At 43.9% G+C, this 26,412-nt stretch overlaps 1 protein-coding gene across 1 annotated transcript in view; it reads left to right on the top strand.

Moving 5' to 3' along the window:
- Window positions 1-26,412, top strand: part of Tg (thyroglobulin) — a 180,168-nt gene that overhangs the window by 72,975 nt on the left and 80,781 nt on the right. Inside the window, 6 exon segments of the mRNA XM_021183215.2 lie at window positions 4,415-4,480; window positions 13,490-13,624; window positions 14,980-15,144; window positions 18,304-18,526; window positions 20,163-20,256; window positions 22,571-22,730. Of these exon segments, the coding sequence (XP_021038874.2) occupies window positions 4,415-4,480; window positions 13,490-13,624; window positions 14,980-15,144; window positions 18,304-18,526; window positions 20,163-20,256; window positions 22,571-22,730 (843 nt within the window).

The following is a 26,412-nucleotide window of genomic DNA, read 5'->3' as shown; positions in this document are numbered from 1 at the left end:
TGACAAAAAAGAAAGAAATGCCACGCTTTTCTAGTCTTTGTCATTATATTAACTAATCTGTACAAGGCTAGGGAAGGTGCCACACACATGGGCAACTCTGAGCCTTGACCTTGAAGGGTGGGTCTCTCCTAACTGCCTTCCCTTAGTCAGTTCTTGAACAAGAGACATACGTTCACTGAGGAACTCTGATAGGTAAAAGCTGTAGGGGACTGGACCTGCTATAATCACAAAGAAAAATAGCTCTTCCTAAACACTGGCTGTCTGCAGACACGATTCTGGGTGTGCATATGGTATCAGGACAGTCTCTGTGGAAAAAACTCCTTTCCTGTCCCCCATGGAAGACATACATTCCCTGACCAGAGAATTAAATCACAGCAATGTCACTGGTGTTGCCAAGTCCAGTCCTCTGGGTGGAGAGGTAGCAGACTATAAAAGGGAAGGAAGAATTGCTCTTTCACAGGGATCATGCCAAAGAGACTTCAGCAAAAAGTGAGCCTGAGATAGATAAAAAGGTAGAAGGCAGAAGATCAGAGAGTTGAGAGTCTTCTCCATACCTCACAGCTTCAGCAAAGAGGGCTGCACACCAGCCATTACATCCTCACTTCTTTATCCTCACTGTTCTCACAGAGGATGAAACAAAGCTGAGTTCTCCCATATCCATGAAAAAAAAATACTGGAAACACAGAAGCATCAAAGCAGATTCCCACAGATCCTGTGGTAATGGGCTTGCTGATGCTGCTGTCCTCAATTTCATGCAATGTCTGGTGTTTCTTAGCACAGAAATACAGAAGCCCTGGCCAACTTTATGAATGGAAATGAGTTGTTTGTAGTCCTCCCCATCAGCAGTACCTAGAAAAGAAATCTTGGTGTCTAGAAGACCAGGTGTATGTGTACAGGACACAGGGGTTACTTAGGTCCATATATCATAAACTCAGGCCTTCCTGCATAGGTAGGAACAGGCCCTGATAGCCCCTGCATCTTAAAGAAGATTGCCTCCCCCACCACATTCGTATGTGCACCACATGGGCTTCCATGAGGCCTCACTTGGCTTTGTTCACTAAGTCAAATGTGTCTTCTTGAAATGAAAATCACAGCTCTGGGTCCTTTTATCTTCTAGGCAAGGTCCCTCAAAACCTGTTGAAGTTACAGACACAAAAGAGACATTAGTAAGGGATTGTCAATTTCTTCTAGTTTGCTTGAGATCCACACAGAAGGTACCACATTCAGAGAGTAGTTAGTATATCCTCCCTCCTCCTTCCCCTCATACCAACACTCTTACACTTACCAAGCACTACGTGTTCCTATCATTGGCTAGCAGCCAGCATTCCCTCACCATGGTGCCTTCTTTCTACTCACAAGCCAGTGAGGTAAGGCTTATTCTATTTCTTATGCCCAGACAAGATGAGATTGGAGCTTTTTTTCTCCAGCACTTCTGACACAAAATGTGTAGTCCCATCTGTAACCAAGATCCCAGTTCTCTAGACATAAGTTGGGTGTTTACTGATTCTTTCAGTTCTGATGCGAAAAACCTGAAGTTTAAGTCAGAACTAAGAACCTGTGCAAAGGGTAGAATCTTACAAGCTTCGCCACTACCTGCTAACTGTGAGCTCATGGCCTTCTGTCCTTCCAGGCAACTGACTGTAAGTTAAGAATTTCCATTTCTCCTTGGGTTGTCCAATAGCTTGCCAGAATAACTCAAGGAATACAGAGAAACCATTAGCTACTATTCATAGTTTACTAGGATAGATTCAACTGGGGCTGGGCTAGGGTGTAGCTCAGAAGTAGAGTGCTTTTCTGGCATATGTAAGCCTTGGGTTCCATCTCTACCAAGGCAAGCAAACAAAAACCAAATCCTTACAATTCAATAGCCATTTGGAAGACAATGTGGAAAGTGGAGTAGAGGGTTCCTATGCCTATCTTGGCTATGTGCTCACTAACTGTGGACCTTTGCAAACCCAGCAGCTGAGGAGCTCTGTCCCAGAAAATAGAATGAGGTCCTGATCTTACTACATGCCAGTGTCATAAATGCTTGCTATATCACCTGAGGTCAATCCTCAGACTGACCATGGTGTGTTTCATGCCACTAGATTACAGCCGCAGGAAGATCTACGAAGCAGTGTATACAAATGGGTGCTGGGAGCTTTGTCTGAGTCACCTGTCCTCAGTTCATGTTTCAGTTGTCCCTAGATTTTCAATAGAACCACACACAATACAAACAGAGCTCTCTGTGGATTTCAACATAGATTTCTTGAACAGTGTACCCAGATAACAGGAAGTACACATTTAGATAAACACCCTCAGCAGATGGCCAGACTGTTCCCTAATGACTCTACTCTTGGGTTCCCTATTCTGGGAAGGGATAACAAAACAGGGTGTGACTGGAGTTCAGATACAGGCCTGCTACAAAGGAGTGTAGGGGGGGAAGTTGTTAGCAATTATGGACATTCTGTGTGATGTTTTCAGTATGGGGGTGTGTAACCTCAGCTCAGATGTCGGTATCAGGAAACCTATTGGGAATATCAACTCTCAGGCCCCTGAAGTTGGACCCTTGGAAGATGGGTCTCAGCACAGTATTACTTGTTGTTACCAACCCCTGAAGCAGATTTAATGTCAACTGAAATTTGGCAGTTGATGTCTGTAAATGATAGCTAGAGGTGCCTCCATGAAAGTGAAATAAAGGGAGGGAAGAGACTGTGGCTGAAGCTCTGGAGCCTTGAGAGGCCGGGCTCTTAGTTCAGTTTATGTGGTTACCACACAGCAGGGTGACTTATTTATTTATTTTTTTACTTTTGTTATAATTTATTTTAATTTTTATGGATGAGTTAATTTATTTTTTTTAATTAGGTATTTTCTTTGTTTACATTTCAAATGCTATCCCAAAAGTCCCCCGTTCCCCCCCCCCACTCCTCTACCCACCCACACTCACTTCTTGGCCCTGGCATTCCCCTGTACTGAGGCATATAAAGTTTGCAAGACCAAGGGGCCTCTCTTTCAATGTTGGCTGACTAGGCCATCTTCTGATACATATGCAGCTAGAGACACGAGTTCCGGGGGGTACTGGTTAGTTCATATTGTTGTAGGGTGACTTATAAGGAAATATCTCTCACAGTTTTGGCAGTAGACAAGCCAATTAATGCCAACATGCTGGCATCTGGAGAGGGCCTTCTCCAATTGTAACAGGGTAGAGGCAATGCATGGTAAGGAACAAGGTGAGAGGAAAAGCAACACAGTGGAGATGGCAGCTTTTCAAACAGGACTCTTCCCAGGATCAGATCTAGAGGCTACACAGACCTCCACAAACCCTCATCCTCAGCACGCTATTTATCTAGTCATGAAGGTGGGAGCCCACAGCCCTGACCACCATTTAAAACTTCCACCTATGGACGGCCATAGAGGCAAATGAACTTCCACAAGAGTTTTGAAGGAAGCATTCAAGTCATAGCATGGTGTTTTGCACACCAGTCAAAAGGGAGTAAGATAGGAGATGGAAATATGGGGGAGCCATGCAGAACTTTTGCAACCAGCATAGAAACACACTCTGATCTGAGGAACAAGAGACAATGACATGAATGTGCCATTATGAGGGGGGAATCCTCTGAGTGGATAATGCCTGAATTTGTTGATTGCTCACTGTATTTCCTAAGCTGCAAATGCCAGCCCCTATGAGGGAAAGGAGTTCTGGGCTTGGTCTTCTTTAAGTCATTGGAAGGAGGAATAATAAGGAGGCTTTGAAGATTTGGATGTGTTCAGTGAAGGGAGAGGAAGGGAAGAGGCTAGAGCATTTCTGTGGCATCTACAGGATATGCAGTTCCTCACTGAGTTCTTATATCATCTTCACTATACAAATACCAAGGCCAGGCACCAAAACCAGATGACCTGTCCTTGTGCACTTCTTCCTCGTGATATATCATGTTCAAAGCCAAGTCTGTCTTTTCCCAAGGTCCAGATATCCCCACTCGTGTAACTTGCTATTTATCATTGCCGTTTATTGATCTTTTGTGTTCTGTTTCTGTGACACACATTATATATTAGGTCACCTCTTATAGTTCCTCAGTGACTTGGTGATAGGTAGTGTCATCTCCATAATACAGATGTGGAAACTGAGTCAGATTCTGTGGTTACAGCAGCAGGCTTTTGTGGTATGACTAATGACATATGAATGAACAATGCAAGCTACTCCTGGATGGAAGCTGTCAGGCAGTATTGAAGTATACTGAAACCTCTTTACCCTGTGTGGTGCTAACTCAAGCATGGTTTTGGACAGAGGCTTCCCAGTCCAGGGTCATAAGAGAAGAAGTCGTCATGGAGCTCCACCCCGGCTCATACTGACTTGCACAGACCTCTAGTCTCCACCACTGCTCTGCACCTCTGCTGTTGTCTCTGTAGCTAAAATACTGCCTTTTCTTCTTTCCAGCTGTATGGAGTGACACTCCCAGCTTCTGCCCTTCTGCTGCCCTGCAATCCCTCGCTGAAGAGAAGGGTAAGTTCATTGTCTACCTGATCATTCTTGGGAGAAATACCATCTCTCTCCACTTCCTATTTTTTCCTTTTCCTTTGTGCAATGACTTAGCTTTTAAGGCATGAGACTGTTACATTTATAAATTCCAGATGCTGTGGATGAAACACACTTGCAGGTATGCTAGACATCAGCAACGTGCCCTTTCCATAGATATAAATGACAGGAGTGCACACATAACAGCTCACAAGATCAGGTGGCTTTTAAGCCTGATGTTCTCCTTGTCCTGTCTTAAGTTTGCATAACTCTTCCAAATATTCTCTAGACTCTACAATCACAGGCAAGGCCAGGAGGGTGGTGTTGTGGTCTCAAAGTCAAAAGGCAATTGTTTGTCTATTGGGACAAGCCAGCTGTAGCTTAGAGCTACTGTTCAGAGAGTACACTAGATACTGAAGCTATGGTCCCACACCCAGGAATTCAACCAAGACTGAGGCAGACCCTTCTTATGTTCTGCTGCAACATGTTTCAGCTGGTTGCAAGGTAGCAGGGAAAGCAAGAGTGTGAGGGCTGGGGATGCTCCGTGCTCTAGGGTGAGGTGAAATAGTCTTGCCAATATGGGGTAAGCCTCTGCACTGCTCTTTCTTCTAGTTCTCCCTGTCAGGAAAGGAGAAGCATATAGTAGGTCCCAGGTGCCACTCAGCTAAGAGGACACATTCCATTAATCCCTGCCCTATGGCACAATGCCTGTGAAGTTTGAGATACCTATCATTATGTTCCTATCTGAGGTGCTAGGAAGGGGTTATTTGACACTAAGGCTATGGCTGAATTCTAAAAATGTTAACCTGTGTCACCAGTCTGCTTCCCATGATCAAAACATCTTGCTGAAAATCACAAAGAATTTTTTTTCTCAGCATCCTCTTTTGGGTGTCTGATAAACACTTGACCATGTGTCAGTTCCCTGAAGTACTATGAGGCAGGTGTCATTATTGGTATGTCATAGGTTATAAGGGTGTAACCTCGAACTGATGACACCCAAATCCTCACTGAAGATTCATGACTAAACCAAAATTTATTCTGAATTGTGTCAGGGTAGTATATAAACATTGTTGGGATAGTCAAAGTGTCCCAAAGATTTGTGGTCACACACACACACACACACACCCCTATGTCACCTCTGTTCTACTTGCCTTTTTCATGCTGGAGGTCACCACTTTGAATTCTTGTTACTCTTGTCTCTGCATTTTTAAGTTACATACAGATCCCCTTGCTACTCAGTTTGTCCATTTTAGAATCACTCTCGTCCCCAGCCCCACCCCACCCCCTGCAAAGCAAGAGCTAGCCGACACATTGCCTGGCATATTCTAGTTTTATGCTGCTCTGTGTGTCTTGACATACTGCTATTTTCTCTACCATAATGTTGCAAATCCTCGTTGCATAAACATTGTGGTGTGTGCATATTTCCACACTGCTGCTTAGCTCTTTAAAGCACACATCGTCATGCAAGTCTCTGTGTGGTCATCTGCTTACTCTTTGCTCTCATGTGCCAGCTTTTGTGACAGTCACAGTTAGTGGTGGACAAATAGTTGAAGAAAGTATTGTGTTGACAGTGGTGGTTGTCCTATTATCCCCAAGTTTGCTAATGTCTCTCTGGTTTGGCATATTTGGTTTTTATGAATCTTCATCCTCATAAAAACACTGGGATGAATGAGCACTCAGAGCTCCTTCTGAAGGCCAAACTGTTTACAGAGCTGATTCTCCAAAGAGGAATTTACACCAGAAAAAAGAAGTGATATTTTAAGATTTGGCTCACATTGCCTAATTGTTCTTAAATACTTGCTCCTAGCTTTTGGCTGTGAATTAAAGTATTTTTCTTCATATTACATACTCATCATTCTTAAATATTATCATATCAAAAATAGAAAATTTGTAGAAAAACAGTGGTTGGATGAATAGATGTCAAATCTAGCTACGGATGTACAAATCAAACCATAGTGAGGTGTATAATGCTTGTTCTGTTTGTGTTATTGAGACTTAACACACGCACAAGAGAAAACAATGAAAGTAATACAGTACTGAGTGTCTTGCTCTACGTAGTCCACAGATCTGAGATGTTTCCAAGGCAGAGTTGATGTCACAGTAGTTTTAAATGTGCCTTCAATGAGACAGATTCAAAAGCCATGTGGGCCAAGAGTCCCCCATCAGCATGCAGAGTTTGGGATTAGTACTTCAATATGGATCACAGACAGGGGCTGATTCTGCCTTCAGTGTTTTAGCTTGCCATTGTTTTTGTCTGATTCAGATGTGTGTGTGTGTGTGTGTGTGTGTGTGTGTGTGTGTGTGTGGTGTACCTTGCACATTTAAGAGTCTCATCCTTATGTATTTTCTGTTCTGGAAGAAAAAGAAATACCAAGTATTTACAAATCACTTGATCACCACTAGGAAGATAGATGGTAACATGGTTCATTTTCAAATGAGGAAACTGGGGGTCTAATGGGTTAATGACTGAACTATGAGCACATACCATCTGGCTTATCCCGGAGGTAGACGGGATTTCCTTTGATTGCATTTCTGGAGCAGGTTAACAGAGGTTAACTCTTAAGTCTAGCTCCCTGTAGAGTTCTTATCTCTTATCTTCCTGTCTCAGTTGTGTTTATTTCTGTTCAATGTTGACATTTCAATTATGGACCACCTCGGATTAAAATGGAAGTGAAACCTGAAACCCAGACCCCAAGTAAAGCCATCATGAATTAAGATGGTGATTTTTCCAGTGGAAAAAATATATCTTACAAAAAGTGTATAGTGTCAGTTTAATGGGGCAGTGACCATAGAAATGGAGAGGAGTGGAGTGTACCTGTAGGAAGACTGACAGTTGGGCACTTAACATTCAAAACTACGTATCTGGGGAGTTAATGGAAGTGCTAATGGCTGGGAAGTTTCTTCTGTTATCAATGGTAAAGAATCATCCTCACACCAGGAGCACCTGCAGCAAATGGAAGGCATGTTTCTGTGGAGACACACTAAAGACGATCTCAATGGTTTCAGGTGTACCTCTCAGTGACCACACAATAAGAAGGTGCCTTCTTCCCCTCTTGCTTTTTAGAGGAACATCTGGTTTTTCACAAATGATATTAAGTGGGAAAACCACATAATAAACCTGTGACATGATTCTCAATAGCATAAGGTCACATATAAGAACCAATAAGACACTGAGCAGTGGCTTCTGTCACTGTGTGACAGGACAAAAATGTTTGACACTGAATTCTTCCTTCCCTGAAGAGGCCACTGGGGTTCATCAGTGCTTCAAAGGCAGCATTATCTGTTCTGCTCCATGAAGAATAGAGAATGGGGCCTTGGCTTTGGCTGCCAGGAAGCCTTGGGTTGACTGCTAAGCTGGTGTAGTGGTACTTACCTGTGGATCTGACTTCAGGGAGGGAGGGTGAGGTGGATGTGAGACCACCTGTGTCACAGAAGTGAAATGGCAGTACTAAAGTCCCATATTACAAATGACTTTGCCATTTGCCTCACACAGCAGGAGGGGTATAGGGCACACACCCCAGCCTCCCTTACAGCTCCTCTACAGTTGGAATGAGAACTCAGAAAGGTTGAGGAGCCAAAGGACTCCTAGCTCTTATTGCAAGAGTAATAATGAGGCCCCCTGCACACCCTGAGCACCTCAGGTGCACACATGCTACCCTACTATTCTGCATTTGTGACCTCTTAATTGAAAAAAAATGTCCTGTGATTTCTGGGAAGAGCACCCAGCATACTCAATGCTGCTCTTTCACATGAGAAAGGTAAGGGTTAGGACAAAAGTCAGACTGGCCAGGGCCTTTGCTGTGTTGACACAGCACTGCAGTACTAGGACCTTTATTTGGAAGAATTTTAATGCTTGAAAATGCTCTAAGCTCTGTGATCTCCCATTTTTTCTTGGAGTTGACCTGAAATGAGGAAACTAGGGTAGTTTAAAATGGTCTTCTGTCTGTACATAAGGAACATCTTCAAATGTATTCTAGTCTAGCTTTTTAAAAGCATAGTCAACATTAGGAAGAAAAGACAAGAGGAATGAGTAAATCAACACAATTAGCATATTCATGACTTCATTCTCTTATAATAGATTTTGAGGAGAATGTTTGAAATTTATTCTGTTATGCCAGGCATGGTGCACATGCATGTAATGCAAGCACCTGAGAGACAGAGGAAGAAAGAGCAAGGATTTCTAGGTCAGTCTAGACTATAGAGTAAGAACCATTCTCAATAAATCATAGTACAGAGAATGATGAGGATGATAAGAAGAAATTCTTTTTTTTTTTTTTTTTTTTTTTTTTGAGACAGAGTTTCTCTTTATAGTCCTGGCTGTCCTGGAACTCACTTTGTAGACCAGGCTGGCCTTGAACTCAAAATTCCGCCTGCCTCTGCCTCCCAAGTGCTGGGATTAAAGGCATGCGCCACCATGCCCGGCTCAAGAAGAAATTCTTATTCTTAGCAATTTGAAGCTCACCACATTGTACAGTAGCTCTGCAGAACCTCTTTCTTCGACATTATACACATGTCCTAATGTCACATGATTCATCAACATATATGGCTGTAATTGCCAAGGTACAGTCAAAGGAGACTTGAGGGAGGCATGCAAGTGCCTCACCTACCTGTGCCTGGGGAAGCCCAGGGAGACCCAGCTTGCTCTGTCCTCTCTACTAGTCCCTGCTTTCTGCTCTGTCCATTGCTTGAAAGGTTCTATGGTCTTTAGAGGGACAAACTGCTATGAAATATCCTAGATGCAAATATTTTCCACCTAAATGCTGTTTGGCCTTGGGAAAATCTGTCTTCATGTGGCAGTGGCATGCTTGAATCCTGAGTTTGGATAGTGTTGCTGTCAAGCTGATGCTGCTAGGTTGAGGTGGGACCTGCTCTGTTTGTCACCAGCTCATGGAGGAGGCTCCAGATTATAATGAGGCAGAGCCAAAAGAGCACAATCCTATGCCAGCTCTGCCAAGCTCTACCTCTTGGATTGGAACCTTTATAACATTTACATATCCCATGTTCTTTCCAGTCCTCAGTCCCTCATATTATAAGAAGGATTGGTTTAAATTAAAGAAATTCTGTTAGCTTCCCTTTGTTCCTGTTTGAGACTTATGTAGAACAGGCAAGTATGGATGCCTAGACCGAGATCATAGGCTTAGGAGAGACTCATGAATTTGCAAACCTAGACCCAGATCATAGACTTGGGAGAGAGTCATGCATCTGCAAACCTCAGGGGACCCTCCTTGCCAGCTACAGGCTTCTTTATGGAGGATATCTGGCATGGAGTGCTATAGTTATATTTATAACTATAAGTCAAAGGTTACAGTGTAAGAATGACCACAGATAGTCAAGACTGGCAGCAAGAGGGTTCACCTTAAGTCTATGAGGGACATTCTCCAGGCAGGCTAGAAGGTAGATTGGACATAGGAGTTGATAAATAAAGGTAAGAGGGAGGCCTCATCTGGGAATTACTGGATCTATTTGCCCTGGCTACAACTTTGCTATAGTGTACTGTCTGTTTGGAATGGAAGGAGGCTTGGGCTGGTAAGCTGTCCATCACTGGGACTAAGGTAGCTGGGAAAACCATCCTTTAAGAGGAAGGATTGATTTCAGCTCACCATTTCAACCTGTTATCACTTGGCTTCACTAAATTCTGGCCTGTGGTGAGATAGAAAGGAACGTTAGGACATCTTTGCTTTATGCCAACAGTGGCCACTTTAAAAATAGAAGGAAAACCACATTTTACTTTTAACAGCATCATGCATTAATCTTCATAACATTCAAACTAGGAAATAAATACAGAATTTTAAGATCATTACCCATGATCACTGAAGGAGTACTCCTGAAACGTGACAGGGGGTCTTCAAATTTATTCCAGAGTAAATAACTAAGAACGTTTTTTAGGAATCAAAATTATGTACAAAGACTGCTAAAACAGATGGTAAAATGTGAAATAAGATGGCCTTGGTTTAAGTTGTGTGGAAATAAACCCAAAATTCAACAAAAGATACTTGACAAAGAAGAGGTACCTGCCACGGCAGTAACTGATGCACAGTATTTAACTTTACAACACACAACACACAACACACAACACACACACACACACACCACATTGTGGGAGAGTGTATTTTGTCTCAAATGGCTCTGGCATCATAATTATAAATAAATATAGGGGAATCAACAGGCATCATGTACTATGCAGAAGGACCCCTCCCCACCTGTCAATCCCCACATGGCTGCTACATCCTCATTACCTGGAAAGGAGGTCACCTAGGCTAGACCTCGACTCCTGAGTTTGGAGATTAGGCTCCACCCAAGCTCGAAACACCATGTGATTGGTTAGCATAATAGGTTCAGAAAATGATGTATTATTGAGCTCTTATGTTCTTGAATACGTGATAGTACAATGGTGTTGTGAGTTCCCGACTGATAGTAAATTGAAAAGCCACCAGGATCTTCGGCTTTGCTGCTTCAGCATGTCTCTGTGTCCTCAAAAGCCGTGTTGTTAGAATGACTACAGGAAGTCTATGGCCCCCAGATGCTGGCCTCTCTTGACCACAAAGGCTCACTCAGGAGACATCCTATAGGCCTAGAAGAGTGTAGGTAGGAGTATTGGCAGGAACTTGGTCTCAGACCCTGGGGCATAACACAGGAGTTTGCTCTCACTTGGGGATGGAATTTACTCTTTAATTACAGAGACAGAGCCTAAACATGGAATATGGACAAGGTTTCCATCTTCGGGCCATAATTGGCCACTGTGGCTCTGAAACCCATGATCACTTGTCTCTGAAATTTCAGCTTCCCACCATCTAAGAACATTGAAGACTTACCACATCACAAAGATGCTATTTGAGTTGTCTGTGAAAATAACAGTATGAAGAACAGGCTTAAGAAAATGAAAGCCCAGAAGAGGCTGACTGGTAACAGCTGAGCAAAGAAGGGCCCAGGTCCTGACTCCTCTGTCTCAAGAATGGTGTTAAAAGGCAGGGCATGGGGGATGGGTGGATTGAGCAATGGATCCCTCCTCATGGCATTAGTGTTTTTCCCAGAGAGATTGGGAGAACGTGCTTGTTCTATGCTCTGCCATTTGAGTATATGACAAGAAATCAGCCATTCATGAACCAGGAAAAGGGATCAAAAACCCAGCCTCATTGGTACTTAGATTACAAGCTTTAAGTGCACAGAACTGAGAAAAACCACTGTTGAGAGAAACCACTGTTGCTATTTAAAGTGCTCAGTCTGCTGAATTGTATTACAGAGGGGTAGCAGAGAGCACTTGGGGGTAAGGCTGTCTCATGGCTTTATTTACCATGCTAACTTTAGTGGCATCTCACCCACCAGGACTGGTGTTAAAGACAGGTTAGAGATAGAAATTACAGGCTCTCCTTATAGCTTGCAGCCTGTGCTAACAAAGCAAAGACACTCGCATACCTTGGAACAGAGCTCAGTAAAGTGACCTTGGAACCGTGACCTCAGAAGCCTTATTCTCATATGACTTGTCCATTTTCTGGCTTGTTTTTCTTGATGAACTCATTCACCTTTACACCATGTTTATGAGGAAGCATTAGACCACTAGACCTTGCCACACTTGTGGTACTGGAAGCTAAAAACTGATAATGTAGATATACATACAGAACAACACCCAAGACTGTCAGGGAGCTCTGCTAGCCAAAGGTCCATACTCATGAGTATAAGAACAATAAACTGCTGTGATCCTTGAAAGCAAAGAGAGATACAGGGAAGGAGGGAGCAACTCTCTTTATTAACTCTCCAGTGCTATCTCTGCTGGGCTGGGCTTTTCTAGAGTCGGCAACCTTGAATGAACACGAAGCCCATACCAGGATTGGGCAGTGCTGACCTCTTTAATGTTATTTCTGGAAACTGACTTATAGGTACAGCCTTTCATCAGAGAGACAGCCTCACCCCACTGCTCAGGCATGTCATTATTCTCCCATGGCCTATCTTTACCCACAGTTTTGGTGCCAATGAGACAGGCTCTAACAGGCCTGTCTGTCCATACACAAGCCTTCTATCTGGCCACTAGCTTTTTGTTCCTGTTCCTTGTATTATAGGCCATGTACAGAACTTGGAGGTATCAGAAGACAGTCATTGTCAGACATGGGCTTCATAGCTGTGAAAAGTCTCCACACACTGGCAAGTGTGTCAGTATCCCTGAGTCTCGTGTTCTTTATGTTTAAAAACAGATGTAATGACCGTCTTCCAAGAAACAGACTGTGAGATAGACACTTGCATGAGCTGATCCTTAAACATAGAGTGCTGTTGGCTATGTTTATTCATGGAGTACTGTATGGGTTAGCACCACAGGGAGAATGGCCAGGACAGCTCAGGCCTGAGAAGAAGATGCTCATGGCAGAGAGCCAAACAATGGCCCAACCTATCTTTCTAGCAGCAACAGTCAGATCAGCTTTTCTTGAGGACAGGGAAGACTCCAAGTCTCTCCTCATGCATTAGCTTCCAGATACAAGCTTTAAACAGAGGATCAATGGTGAAGAATGACTTAGTTTGGACACCAAATCCTAAGTGGACATGAGAACTTCACTTCTGTAGGGACTTAGGTAGCCTATCATGGTGATATCATAAGCAATAGGCTCATGAAGACAGATAGGTGTAATGTCTTTGGGAGTGCCTGGCACTGCATCCCTATGGCTGTCTTGTGGTGTTCTGACCTGCACTGTGTCACTATGTCACTGTTGCCTTGTCTCCACTTCCTCCTCTACTTTTGTCTTAATTTATAGACAAGGACATGCCATCAGTTACTTGCCTAATTTTCAACCTATGATCTTAATTCCAGAGTTTGCCCAATAGTAAAACTTAAGTGCTTACAGAATAGAGGTATAAAGGCATAGTGTCACACAATAGAAAAGACAAAGACATAGGGTCACACAATGGAAATCTCACAGAGACCACTGAGGTACCTCTTGCAGTAGTCTTCCACAGTCTTCATTATATTCCTGGTGCTAACTATATGTGGTTGTCCCCTGTTTTGTCTCTCAGTTGCTTTGGACTCTTGGCAAACCCTGGCTCTGTCTTCAGTGATTGTAGATCCATCCATCAAGCACTTTGATGTTGCCCACATCAGCACTGCAGCCACCAGTAACTTCTCCATGGCTCAAGACTTCTGCTTACAGGGTAAGGGAATCCCTCAGAGAGAGAGAGAGAGAGTATTAGCCAAGTACTGCCCTGTGCAGCAACCAAAGACAGACAGGAAATTCAATATGGCCTTGGAATACCTGACAGGAAACTACTAACAGAGAAGGGAAGACATAAGAATCTCTCCACTCCTCACTGGGCACTCTACAGTCAGTTTGCAACAGCCAGCCAGCCTTGATCCAGTACAGAAGATCAGCAGAAAAGAAGTGGGGTTGTTGTGAGGGAAAGAAATCGAGAGGTACATGGGTTCAGGTAGATGCCCTTAGAAAGCAGGTGGGCTCTCATTGTGAGAAAGTGGACAGGCTCCTGGAACTCAGTCAAGATCTATGGTTAAACAATAACTTATAAGAAATGCTTTTAAAGCAATTTAAAGAGTGATCTATTGGCACAATTATTCCCAGATGCAACTTTCTTTAGAGTTTCTAGTCATTGGCAATATCTAAATAATAACTAGGTGACCATACAATTCTAATATTCCACTAAGATTTTCCCTAAGAGTGGCTAAGTTCAGTTGACTTCTGAACATCAAGTTCTGAATACTATTGACATATAAAAATGGAGAAGGTATCACTTTCTCCATACGACTGGATATTTATCATGAAGACTATACTGCCATGTGCAAGTTGTATGCTACACAGCTCTGAACAGTGTCATTCATAAACTAGGCTTTGTATAAAGGGCACAACTTATACAACTCAGTCAGTTCAGTGAAGCTGCCCCATTTCCAGAGCCATTCTCAGTACTGAATGTTACAAAGTAGGTTAAACTGTGTTGAAAAGCATATGGCTGTATAAGAAAAGACATAGTTCAAGACAGACCCTGATGAGCGCATCACAGGCTAAGGAAGCATGAGAGGAGGCCATAGGTGACAGATCTGCAGAAGGTGCCAGGAAATGGAACATAGAGAGTTATGTTAAATATGAAGCCCATGGGAAGCTGTGGAACTTTCTTTTAAAAAGTGGATGAGAAGAACTCATTTATGAGATGTGTGAACAAACAAAAACTGGTGATTTTGTGTAAAATATCTTGATGGAGGGTTTGGTTTCTACAACCACTGTTTTATTCTCAGCCCTGGCCCAGGGTACAGAATTTATGAATGATATCTTCTATAATGGATGGAAGAGTAGGTAGATAGTGGAAGGATAGACATACAAGTTGATGGATGGATAGTGGGATAGCATGGGTGGATGGTGGATGACTTTGTGGATGAATTAATAGGATGGATGTTTGGGTACATGGATAGATGGGTGCATGCTTGAAAGTAGCAATACATGGTTGCATGAGAGAGTTGATGGCTCTGAGTCTAAGACTCTCTTTCTCTGTGTCTTCTCTAGAATGTTCCCGTCACCAGGACTGCCTTGTCACTACCCTGCAGATCAAGCCTGGGGTTGTGAGGTGTGTGTTCTACCCTGATATACAGAACTGCATACACAGTCTACGGAGCCACACATGCTGGCTTCTGCTCCATGAAGAGACTACCTACATCTACCGGAAGTCTGGTGAGTGTCAGACTGAACCTCTGCAGCCATATCTTGGGGCTGGAGATGCCAGGGAAGGATATTTTCTTGGTGGTTTGGAGGACAGTGGCTTTGAAACTCTTAGGGGGTACATGGCCAAAGGTTGCTAGCTAGGTAGCATTCTCCTGGGTGAATTAAGGGCAGTTGGATAAATTTCCATTTCTGTATCACTTTTATTCTTTGATCACATACATTCTTTGAATTTCATAAGATAATTAAATGCGTTGTATTTTATTAATGCTGTGTGGTTACGAAAGCTCTTGCTTCATACCTTATTTTGCCTACAGAACTGGTATCTTCTCCTCTGGAGATCAACACTCTGTGGTACAGAGAAGTTGGTGACTTCTCTGACTTCACACAGCTAGTGATGGCAGAAGGGGGGAATCTAGGGTTAGATTTGTCTCCCACTTCCAGCCTCTGTCTCAGACTCATCCTGTCTAAGAAGTAGATCATAAATGCTAGAGGGAACTAGCTTCAGCTCACTTGAGTTTAAAATAATCCAGGATTAGAGCTGTAGCTTAGTAGTAGGATGCTTATCTAGCATGCACAAGGCCCTGGGATCTATCCCAAACACTGCATATAAGCAAATTATTCACAGATCGCTCACAGTGTATGACAAGCATTTATGACACAGCCAAAGTGAGAGATGCATATAAATCTATCACCAAGGAAACCCATAAAGAGCTAAGATCCAGGAAACATGAGCCAGAAACATGCAGAAGCCCTGCCCTTCTAAACACACTGGGGAAGTGAATGGCTACTGAGGTGTTGGCTATACCTGTCATTCTGGAGCAAAATTGCACATTTTCTCTAGAAAGGGTCATATGAAAAATATAATGGGCTTCATAACTATGTGCTGTTATTAAATATATTCAACTGCCTTTGTAGGCCCTTGGTCTTATCTTCTATCTGGACATTGATATTATAGAGTTGAGCTGGCTAAAGTTTTAACAAGATATTCAGTCAACAGTGTAGCTAATCTAAGTGGGAGTTCCAATCAGAAATTAAGGTTGTGTTTTAAGAAACAAATTAGATTACTCTCTGTTACTTCAGGAAGTGGATATTCATCTGCTCCTGCAAAACCCAGAGTATTCTCACTGGTCAAGGTAGTCACATGAGTAAACATGTGGCATTTGGGACAAATCCACTATGTCTGTAAGGGTTCACTATGTCTGCAAGGGAGCACTACCCATCTGGCATGCTTCCTGAGTTTATGCATGCAGACAGCCTGAGCAGGCAGCACTAGGCAGCCAGCAGCGGGAAGCATGGTTGCTGCCCAGCTGAGGTGATGTTTACACTCTTGCTCCTTCCCTAGCATATGTCCAGCCCATGACATACAGCTGCTTCCCATGAAGCAGAAGAAATCTTGGCCACATTAGCAGCCACAGTCCTAGGCAAATTCTTAAGAGCCTTGATTACAGTTGCTGGGAATAACTCCAGTCATGATTGTGCTCTAGGCCTTACTAGAACACAACTGTCTCTGTCTACCCTGTTTCTGTCTGGAGCTCTACCTCATACTACAGTAGGTTTATTAATGAAGAACTTTCCTTTCTCTCTCTATCCCTCCTTTAATTCTCCTCTTTAATTCTCCTCTTTAATTCTCCTCTTTCTCTTTATCTTTTCCTATATCACTTGCTTATTCCATTCATTTACCTGCTCACTTATTTCCCTGTCCTCAATCCTTCTGTTTTCTCCTCCCCTCCCCTCCCCTCCCCTCCCCTCCCCTCCCCTCCCCTCCCCTCCCCTCCCCTCCCCTCCCCTCCCCTCCCCTCCCCTCCCCTCCCCTCCCCTCCCCTCCCCTCCCTCCCCTCCCCTCCCCTCCCCTCCCCTCCCCTCCCCTCCCCTCTTCTCTCTCTCTCTCTCTCTCTCTCTCTCTCTCTCTCTCTCCCCCCCCACCTTTGTCCATTCCTATCCCTTCACCTTGCTTAGTCATGAATCCATCCTCCATCCTTCCTCCATCCTCCCAAATATCCTTCCAGTCATCTATCTGTCTTTCTCTCCTCTGTCTCTCTATCCACATGTGGGATTTCTTCCATTGACCATGCACTAGGTTTAAAACACACCCTCTGTTGCCATTCATTTTTGATACTATTGTGTGGCAGAAAGGCCACCATTCTTGTTTCACACGAGGAAGTTTGAGGGTCAGACCCAACACAAACTTTGGGGGATATTCATCTGTTCTGTCATATGAGGGTAAGGTGTGCTCCCAGAACATTACACGTTCTGCCTTCACACTCTGTTGAGCCTTATGGCCAGGTCACCAACAGATATCACAACAGTTTTTTCCCTCAAATTCATAGCCCTCTCATGTATCTGCTATGGACTTTTTTTTTTATTGAGTAGAATATTTTGTTTTGTCTACTATAGGATATATGTACTCTCCAGCTAGATATTAGTCACAGCTCTCCATAACCTAGTGATAACTCAAAATGTCCCTAGATATGATCAGTATTTCCTCTGGTTATGAACAAACTTTACAGCAAGGTTCTTCAGGCATGAATACACTTCTGTTTACCAGCCTTCCCTCTTGCACTTCTGTTTGTCATTGCTATCACAGACACAGTTTTATAAAGTGAGCAGTGTAAAAAATAGAATGGCTTTGTTTTCTGTCAAAAAAAAAAAAAAAGCTCAGAGCAAGCCTATCTTAGGATAATAAAACTTCTTAGAAACATACATGCAAATTTTTGTATTTATAGTTTTCTTTGTACAAGGCCTAAGTCTTGTGAGGAACCATCCCAAGAAGCTATGGCATTGAGCCTGGGACCCACTAATGTTTACTGAATCAACTAATGAAAGGAAAGAGAGTTAGGAGGGGAAATAAATAGGGTAGATCCCAGTGAAGTGATTATGAGGTAGCTGTGCAGCTTGGTCTTCACATGGTTTCTTAACAACTGAAGCAGGGGCTATTCCCAAAACTCTTGGACTTTGTGCCTCGTGGAACAGCTTCTGCTATTACTAGTCATACTTGGTGCTGTTAACATTGAATGCTAACCTTTGCCAATTCTTAACTCTGGATGAGAATGAACCACTGACATTTTAAATCTCTCTCAAGCTACAGGAATATTTGTCTTCTTGCTAAACGTCATCTGGAATGCAAGTTCTTACTGTCTGTCCACCCCTCTGCCCTTGCCTTCTCACCAGGAATCCCTTTGGTCCAATCTGATGTAACATCCACACCTTCTGTACGCATTGATTCCTTTGGCCAGCTTCAGGGTGGGTCCCAGGTCATCAAGGTGGGCACTGCCTGGAAGCAAGTATACCGGTTCCTTGGAGTTCCATATGCTGCCCCACCCTTGGCAGACAACCGCTTCCGGGCACCAGAGGTCTTGAATTGGACAGGTTCCTGGGATGCTACCAAGCCAAGGTATGTAACAAGTGGCACCATTTTTGTGAATACTCGAAGAATTCCTATCTTGGCCTAATCTATCATGGTATAGCCTATATTCTAGTTAAAACAAAATATGGGAATGCATTCCATTAAATAATATTAGGGTAATACGTGTGCCCAGTTTCAATGGATCAGTGTTACTGTACTTAGAGGCAGGCCATTTGAAGAAGAGCTTGGGTGTTCTGTTCCAGGCAGTGATTCTGGCCAAGGAGGTGCTGCATTTACCATCATGGCTCCTCTTAAGTCTCCTTGGGGATTTTTTTTTTTTGCAGACACACGAGACTGTGGGAGACTAGGTTCATATGGGGCAGGCCTGAAGTGTCCACATGCATCACACCAGTCTTGTAGTTGTCAAAGCTAACAACATCTGATGGACTAAAGGTGCTTTCTCTTTTTTCTTTTCTTTTCTTCACCTTCTTTCCTTCCCCTATTCTTTTTTTTTTTTCTTCCTTTCTAAGATAGGGCCTTACTATGTAGTTCCAGGCTGGCCATGAACTTGAGTTCTTCCTACCTCAGCCTCCTGAGTATTTGAGACTATGTATGTATTACCTGGCCAGACATGTAACTTAATAGAATTGAAAATTCAGCATGGGGGGAGAAGATGAATGAGTTAATGAAAATAAATTTAAGATTAGGCCTCCCAACTAGAACAGTATAAGGAGCTCTCTTTCCCCTTCCCATTTTCTGAGCTCATCACTCATCACTTATCATTTCTCTTAATCAATCCTTTCATGTTAAACATTGACATGTGATGAATAATTCTGAAGTATTTTGTGAGAGAAGTGGCTTAGTTCTATAGGGTTTAGGCACTAGGTGCCTCTGCCACCTATGTTCCTCCTTGGGCCCCATAGCTCTGTCCTCAAGAGAAGTGTTTTCTGTCCACTGTATGGCTCTGGCTGCTGAGCAGGCACCTATTCCTAGAAGTATAAGATGAAGACTCCTGAAGCCTTGTGGTAAAGATGATGAGGATAACCTGAGTGGAATGGCAAAGGGGAGTGTGGTAGAGTTGAGTTGGTCCCCATTAGGAAACCTCAAACCCAGAGGCACTAATTAGAGAGCCTCTCTATTCTAGGATGTATAGAGAGGCAGAAGAGGTAGGTGGTCACTAAGATGCTGGGGAGACAGTAGTTAGAGAGTCCAGCATTGGCAACTCTTGGGAGATGATGAGTCCAGTGGCCTTGGGTAGTTGATACTTATGTGATCATTAGGAGAAGTCCAAGATGAGCCCTTAGACAAGGGGACAATCCTCTTCCCTGATGTGGAAGGTGGGTCTGACATCTCTTTTGAGGGCAGAGTTTGTGCAATGCAACAAGGAAGGACCAAGGTCCTGGTAGCTCTCCATCTCCTTCTCTGGCCTTGGTCTCTGGCAGGCATGTTTACCTCTGGATGGCAAGTTTCTCCACAGGCCTATGGCCAAAGAAGGCCATAGACATGCTGCTATTCCTACTTTCTGACCGTATCTATGACCTGGAGCTTCCTCAGTGCTCCAGAGCTACAGAAAAACCAGGCCTTTCACTCTGGCCACAAGAAGTGGTTTTGGAGGAGATGGAAAGGCAGCAACCCCCCCCCCCCATTACTATTTCTCTGAAAATCCTGTGCCTTATTTCTGCAGGGCCAGCTGCTGGCAGCCAGGTACCCGTACCCCTACACCTCCACAAATCAATGAAGACTGCTTATATCTCAATGTGTTTGTCCCTGAGAACCTGGTAAGTTAAGAAGCAGGCTGTGTTGTCTGGTGAATAACTCTCTTTGAAAATCCTTTTCCCACCTTCCCTGGGCTCTATGGGACCTGTGCTCCCACAGTATTATCCTTAGGGACACTGAGCTCCCTTTGTGAGGGCCAAAAGTGAGTGGGGGCAGCCCTCAGAGCTTTCCAGGAAGACTCCCATGTAAGATGTATGAAGATGAACTGTTAGATTATGATCTAACTTCCTGTATCAGCTTAAAGAGCCATTGCTGTCTTAGAGCTGAGTGATTGGAGGGTCATAACTCATGAGAGGAAAGGGAAGCAGGAACACTAGTAACAACATCCAGGGAACTTGTTGTGACTGCCAGCCCTGTTTCCTCTGGCTTACTGGTTGTGAGAGTAAACTGTACCTTGGATCAGACATAGCCTGCTGATCTCAGTGGGCACTGGCATGAATGCTCTCATTGGCCACAGTACAGTATTTTGGAGCCTTGAATGTGTTAAGGTTCTTTTCTGTACAGAGCTAGTTATACTACACACCTACCATGCTGAATTAAATCTGGGAAATAGCATTCCTTTCAGCTTCCATTCCTTCAGTGTCTTAGAGAAGGCAACTCAGGTTCTATGAGCCTAAAGTAGCAGCTTTGAGGGAAGGAAGAGAAGTAGCATGGCATCAGCTCTCCAAGCTCCTGTGAGAATTACAGCTTCAAAGGTTAGCGTTGGTCTGAGACCTTATGGGACAGTGACTCCTGAGTGGGCCTTGGGAATAGCAGTAGAGCTGGGGTGGTAGAATGGCATGGTGAGCTGGCATGGTAAGACCACAGTTGAAGAAACCAGATACTCAGACTGGAAGTGAAGAGGAATGATAGCCAGTGGGCATAGATGGGGTAGAAAAGGGATAATCAGGGGAAGTGGTGACCTGTCTGCAGTGTGACTGCAGGCCTCCTAGCCCCTCTCAGAAAGCTTAATCAGTCTCACAGATGAGAGGACTGGTGGCTCAGTCTGGAACATTCCCAGGTCACTCAGCAGAATAATTACAGTAGGCTGCTTGGGGCTAGAGTATAGTTGTTTGTGGCTTATAAGGACATTTTGTACTTATGACCTCAACCATGAGAAGATAAAACACAGGTGGATTCTCCCTCTTTAAGAAAATGAGAGCTAGCTGATGTAAGGACATGAGGGCTACTGGACAGAGTGGAGAATAAGACTTATTTCTTGACTCTGAATCTAGTGCTTCCTCTCCCACCTACCCTGTGGGTATTTGACTTATTATCTTAAGCCATTGTTATAGACCCATCATGGCCTTCAGGAAGGGAAGTTGTACTCAGCAATGTGGGACCTGCGCACACAATTGACATGTTCTGGAGAAGAGGCCCTAGTCCATGGATACTTTGAACTGCAATGGCCACAGTGGCTGAATGGACCCCTTGTGTTATCAATAGTGGATAACTACAGCCAACTTTCTCATCCCTTCCTGGCCTGTTACCAGTACAGCTATCAGTAGCTTTGGGGTGTGGAGGACTGGGGTTACTCTGCCCTATTCCACAGACCCTGAGACAATGAGGCTGAGTGTCAAAGCTAGGCTTCTATGAGGTCTAAAAAATGCCTGCCTAGAGAATCCATACTCTCACATAGTAGGGATCTTGGGATAGATTTTCACCAAGGTAAATGCCTCTGAGTATGATGGAGGCAAGATGAGACCTGAGATTTAGGATTTGTCACAAGGACCAGGAAGTCTTCTGAAATAGACTAGGATCAAAGCAGGGAGGAAATAGATTCCCAGGTCTGTATTGAGTGTGGTTCCTACCCCTGCTCACTGTGAAACATTTGCAGAGCATCCTTACTTCAATAAGCCTCCATTCTTCTACCCATGGAATGGGCAACAGTAACTACTTAGAGGTGACATCATAGACTTTCACAGCTTCACCATACATACTTGCTTTCCTCTCTTGAAGTTCAAGATCAAAGGCCATGGGGATACACCCACCCCCTGTTACTTATCTTCTTAGTGTGCACTTGGCACACTTCTCCCTTGTGTATGTCTGTGTACAAATTCCTTTTCCTTAAAAGGATGCTGTTTTTATGAGATCAGAGTTTATACAGAGATCCACAATCAGGTCTCCAAAGAAAGTATGATGACTTTCTGAGCTATGGGATTAGACATCAGTGTGTGAATATTGAGGAAAACAATCATCCCCTTGGATAGTGTTAAATGTGTATCAAGGCAGAGCCAGCAAGAGGACTAGTGGGGGCTCAGAGTCTGTTTTCAAGAATGGTAGTTGTCCCTCCCACAAGCTCAACTTCAACCTTTTCTATCTCTATAATCCCTTCAGGTCTCCAATGCATCCGTTCTGGTGTTCTTCCACAATACCATGGAGATGGAAGGCAGTGGTGGTCAGCTGACCATTGATGGCTCCATCCTGGCTGCAGTTGGCAACTTCATTGTAGTCACTGCTAACTACAGACTGGGGGTCTTCGGCTTCCTGAGTTCAGGTGAACTGTTGGTGTTGGTGCCAGGGAAATCAGTATTCCATCACCATAGAGATAACTAAGACCATTTGCTTAAAAGAGGAAGTACTGGCTGTCATGGCCAGTATGACCTTAGATCACCCTCCCTTTCTCAGTGTGTGAGATCCCTCTTCTTTAAGTAGGGATGGTTTTCCTCTACTTTCAGAGCTAAGGAATACAGTGCATTCAAAAGGCTTTTAAAGTCCTTGAGTATGAGGGTTGAGCATCATCACTGATTTCCAAGGATCTCCTTTGAGTCCTGGGAAGACAGGGGAAAGGCAGAAGGATCAGAAAGAATGTGGGTGCTCCGGAGGGGTGAGCTAGGGGGAACATTTGGTGTGATGTTTTAAAAAAGGGCGAGGCTGGCCTACACAGCAGGCAGTAGTTAGTGCAGAGCATCTTATATCTGATGGAGATATTAATGAAAGGAAGCTGTAGGCTTAGGTTTGGAGCAATGAGTTCAGCTGAAGCCATGTGTATAAATGGAATCTTTATTCTCCATCTGGACAGATGCTGGGTAGTGTGCGGTGTGAAGGTTGTATATGGTACTGGAATGTTGTGCAAGTTTCTCTGCAGTGTAGTTATTAACTTTCTCTTTTAAAAAGGAAAAAATCCTGTTCACTTTTCTGTCCTCTAGGCAAACACAAGCTGTTTCTTAGGAACTTTAAGTGATATTCAGGGCTGAGCTGACCGAAGCTGGCCCCAGAGAGCTCTTTCCAGACACAGCTAACTTTGGCTTAAGGCTTCTTTAGACAGCAGAATGACTTTCCATATGTCCTCTATCATGAGGGGGAATTAGGATTTCAGGGAGTGAAATCTTCTTTAGAATTCATATCCTTCTTGACAAGCAAACACTTTGACCTCTGAGGGAAGGTCACTGAAGCTTCCAGAACACCCAGTCTTTTCTGACTTATATCATTTGGAGGAAAAAAAAAACTAAAAAGCTATCAGTTGGAGGGCAAGCGTTACATACACTTGAGAGGACTTGTGTTTATTAGACATTCTGACTGATTCCCTCAGTCCTGAGGCAGCACTAACGTCTGTCTGCCATGCCATTTTTTTCAGGAGGAAAATCAAGGCTCAGAGAGGTCGGGTGGTTGCAGTTCATCTACAGACAGTGGCAGACTGAGCTTTAACTTGGCTCTCTGCTGCTCAGATGGCAGCAAAGAGAAACCTTGACTTCTTATGTGGCTTCTCAGATGTTTAGAAAATACTCTGGACACCGTGTCCATCAGGCTTCCTAGTGTGCTTTCATTTAGCCAGGGAGACAGACCCTTGTGCTTTGTTCACTTCACCCCTGGTTGCAGGGTACCTCCCTCATTCCAGAGCTTCTGGGTCTGTTATACTTTGCTTCCCTGCAGATCTGCTCAGGGAGAGAAGAATTGGAAGTCCATAAGGGAAACCCATTTCCTCCACTCTGAATCCTATTGCCTTCTCTTCTGGTAAAGAACCCAGCCAGAGCTCTTGAGTACTGAGTACAGGGAAGAGGGAGGCAGGGTAGACAATGGGCCTCCAGGCCCATGGTGTAGGAACAGAGTGGTTATGCTCTGAGTCAGGAGCCAGACGGAAGACCATCGGCCATAGTAACCACACACTGGCATGGCCTCAGTCATCAGGTACACGGGGCCTGTTAGAAGCTCTTGTATCTTCTCTTGCCAGTAAAATAGTCTCATAGCCTACAATATGTACCCCCTCACTGCAGCTATTTCTGCTCTGAAGATAAAGCTGGCCCTGCTAAGAGCACTGGTGAGATACTTTCTAGGTGTCAACATGTTCAATTGTATTTCAGAATAAAAGCATAACTTTGATACCTACTACAGGGTAGTCCTATTGCCTTTATAGACATTAAGTTGGTCATCAGCAGCACTGAATGAAGCTTGTTCTACAACCACCCTTACTTTACACATGGAGAGAATCAAAACGCATGGAGAATAAGTAGCCTTCCCAGGGCCCCTGTGTGAGGCAAGTATTGGAGCCAGGATTTCGTCAAGGCCCATGCCTTTCCACTTCCACTGGAGTCTATGGACACTACTAGGTCCCATTGGGGCACTCTATAGTTGTTGAAGAAACAGAAGAGAGCCATTTATGTAATAAAGGGACAGGTAGATATATATATTGGGTGGTCCTATCCAGAAGGCTGGGCACCTGGAAGTATGGGAACAGGGAAAGAAGCACAAACATAATAACAGCATGATATCCAGAATATCTCCACTTACATTGGTCTCCCTCTGTGAACCAATTCTGGGGAGTGTGTGTGTGTGTGTGTGTGTGTGTGTGTGTATACGTGTACACGTAAGGAAGGATCAGGATCCTCAGGGCAAGGGCTTGGCCCTACAGGACTACAAGGAAGCATCACAGATGTGCTGAGCAGTATTTGGCACTGCTGGAGCTGACTGAGTAAGAGGCAGGCCTTGAGGGCCTACAGTCAGGAGATTTGATGTGGTGGCAATGAGTGGGTGAGGGTTCTGGAAACCAGCACTTGCACTCTGTAATGCTTGTCATAAAATTCTCGGAGGTGTTTATAGAGTTGGATTGACTTTTAAGACAAAGAGTTCTAATTGTGAGTTAGGATTTGAGTTCCAACTCAATCTCACATTTGCTTCTTGCATCTAGACAAGTTTTTATACTTCAAACAAGTGAAAGTCAAGGTTGAACCAGACCCTTCACAGCACAGTGGCCTATCCCCTGCCTTAGTGTGCCTGGGGAGAATATGCCCTGGGAGATATAGACACCAAAGAATTTGTACATTGGGAAGGGTAAACACTGAAAATTTGGGAACTGTGCCCCAGGACTACTTTCTGCTTTCAGCAATTCCTGGCACAGCTCCTGGCACAGAAGGAAGCCAGATTTATCCTTGATGGATGCAGGTCTTACTGAAGAACCCCAGTTCTTATTCCCAAGAATCTAAAGACTTCCTAATGACTATGCTAATCCTCATCACAAGGAGGGAAGCTGACTACACGGGCAGCAAGCGTCAGGAAGAGTCCTCTCACACTATTCCTGATGATGCAGGCTATGGATGTCACTTCCTAGACTCACAAGCTTTGCTCTTACTCACTCAACACCCTGTTCTCCTGGACTCCCAGAGGTCCAGAGGAAAGAAACACATTGATCTTGACAAATGGAACTCAGGAGCAATCCAGAAAAGGCCACATCGAGGGCAGCTTTTGCCAATAGCTTCACCAGACCCAGAACATGAAAAGCATTTTAAGAGAAGAGAAAAGTCCACAGCTGTAAGAGTAGTTTGTGTTATTTATGTACTCCAGGCTGCTGTTCTCTTCAGCTTTGCAAATACTGGGTCAGGCAACCCGAATGTAAGATTTTCCTACCTTTTCTATTTAGGAATATGGGGTCTTTCTGATACTTTCTTGTTCTATATGGAATCCCCCCAATCATAGCTATACCTGTGAAATCTCGTGAAGAGTTACAAATGAAGCTTGAGGGAGATGTGGGCTATGTATATATTTGCATGCAGATGGTGATGGGAGCTGCAGAGTGCATGCTCTTTCCTTTTCTCTTTGTTGCAACAATATATCTAACAAGAGTACTTTAAGGAAGTTGGAGTTTCCTCTGGCTCACTCTCACATTTTGAGAGTATATCCCATCATGATGGCAAGAACTTACGGTAGCTGATAACAATGTCCCTGCCCTCAGGATGCAGAGAGGC

Source organism: Mus caroli, unplaced genomic scaffold (genome assembly GCF_978045245.1).
Source record: "Mus caroli unplaced genomic scaffold, Mus_caroli_1 scaffold_16, whole genome shotgun sequence".
Lineage (NCBI taxonomy): Eukaryota > Metazoa > Chordata > Mammalia > Rodentia > Muridae > Mus > Mus caroli.
Note: the sequence above shows the minus strand (reverse complement) of the source record. Positions and strands in the feature narration are given on the sequence as shown.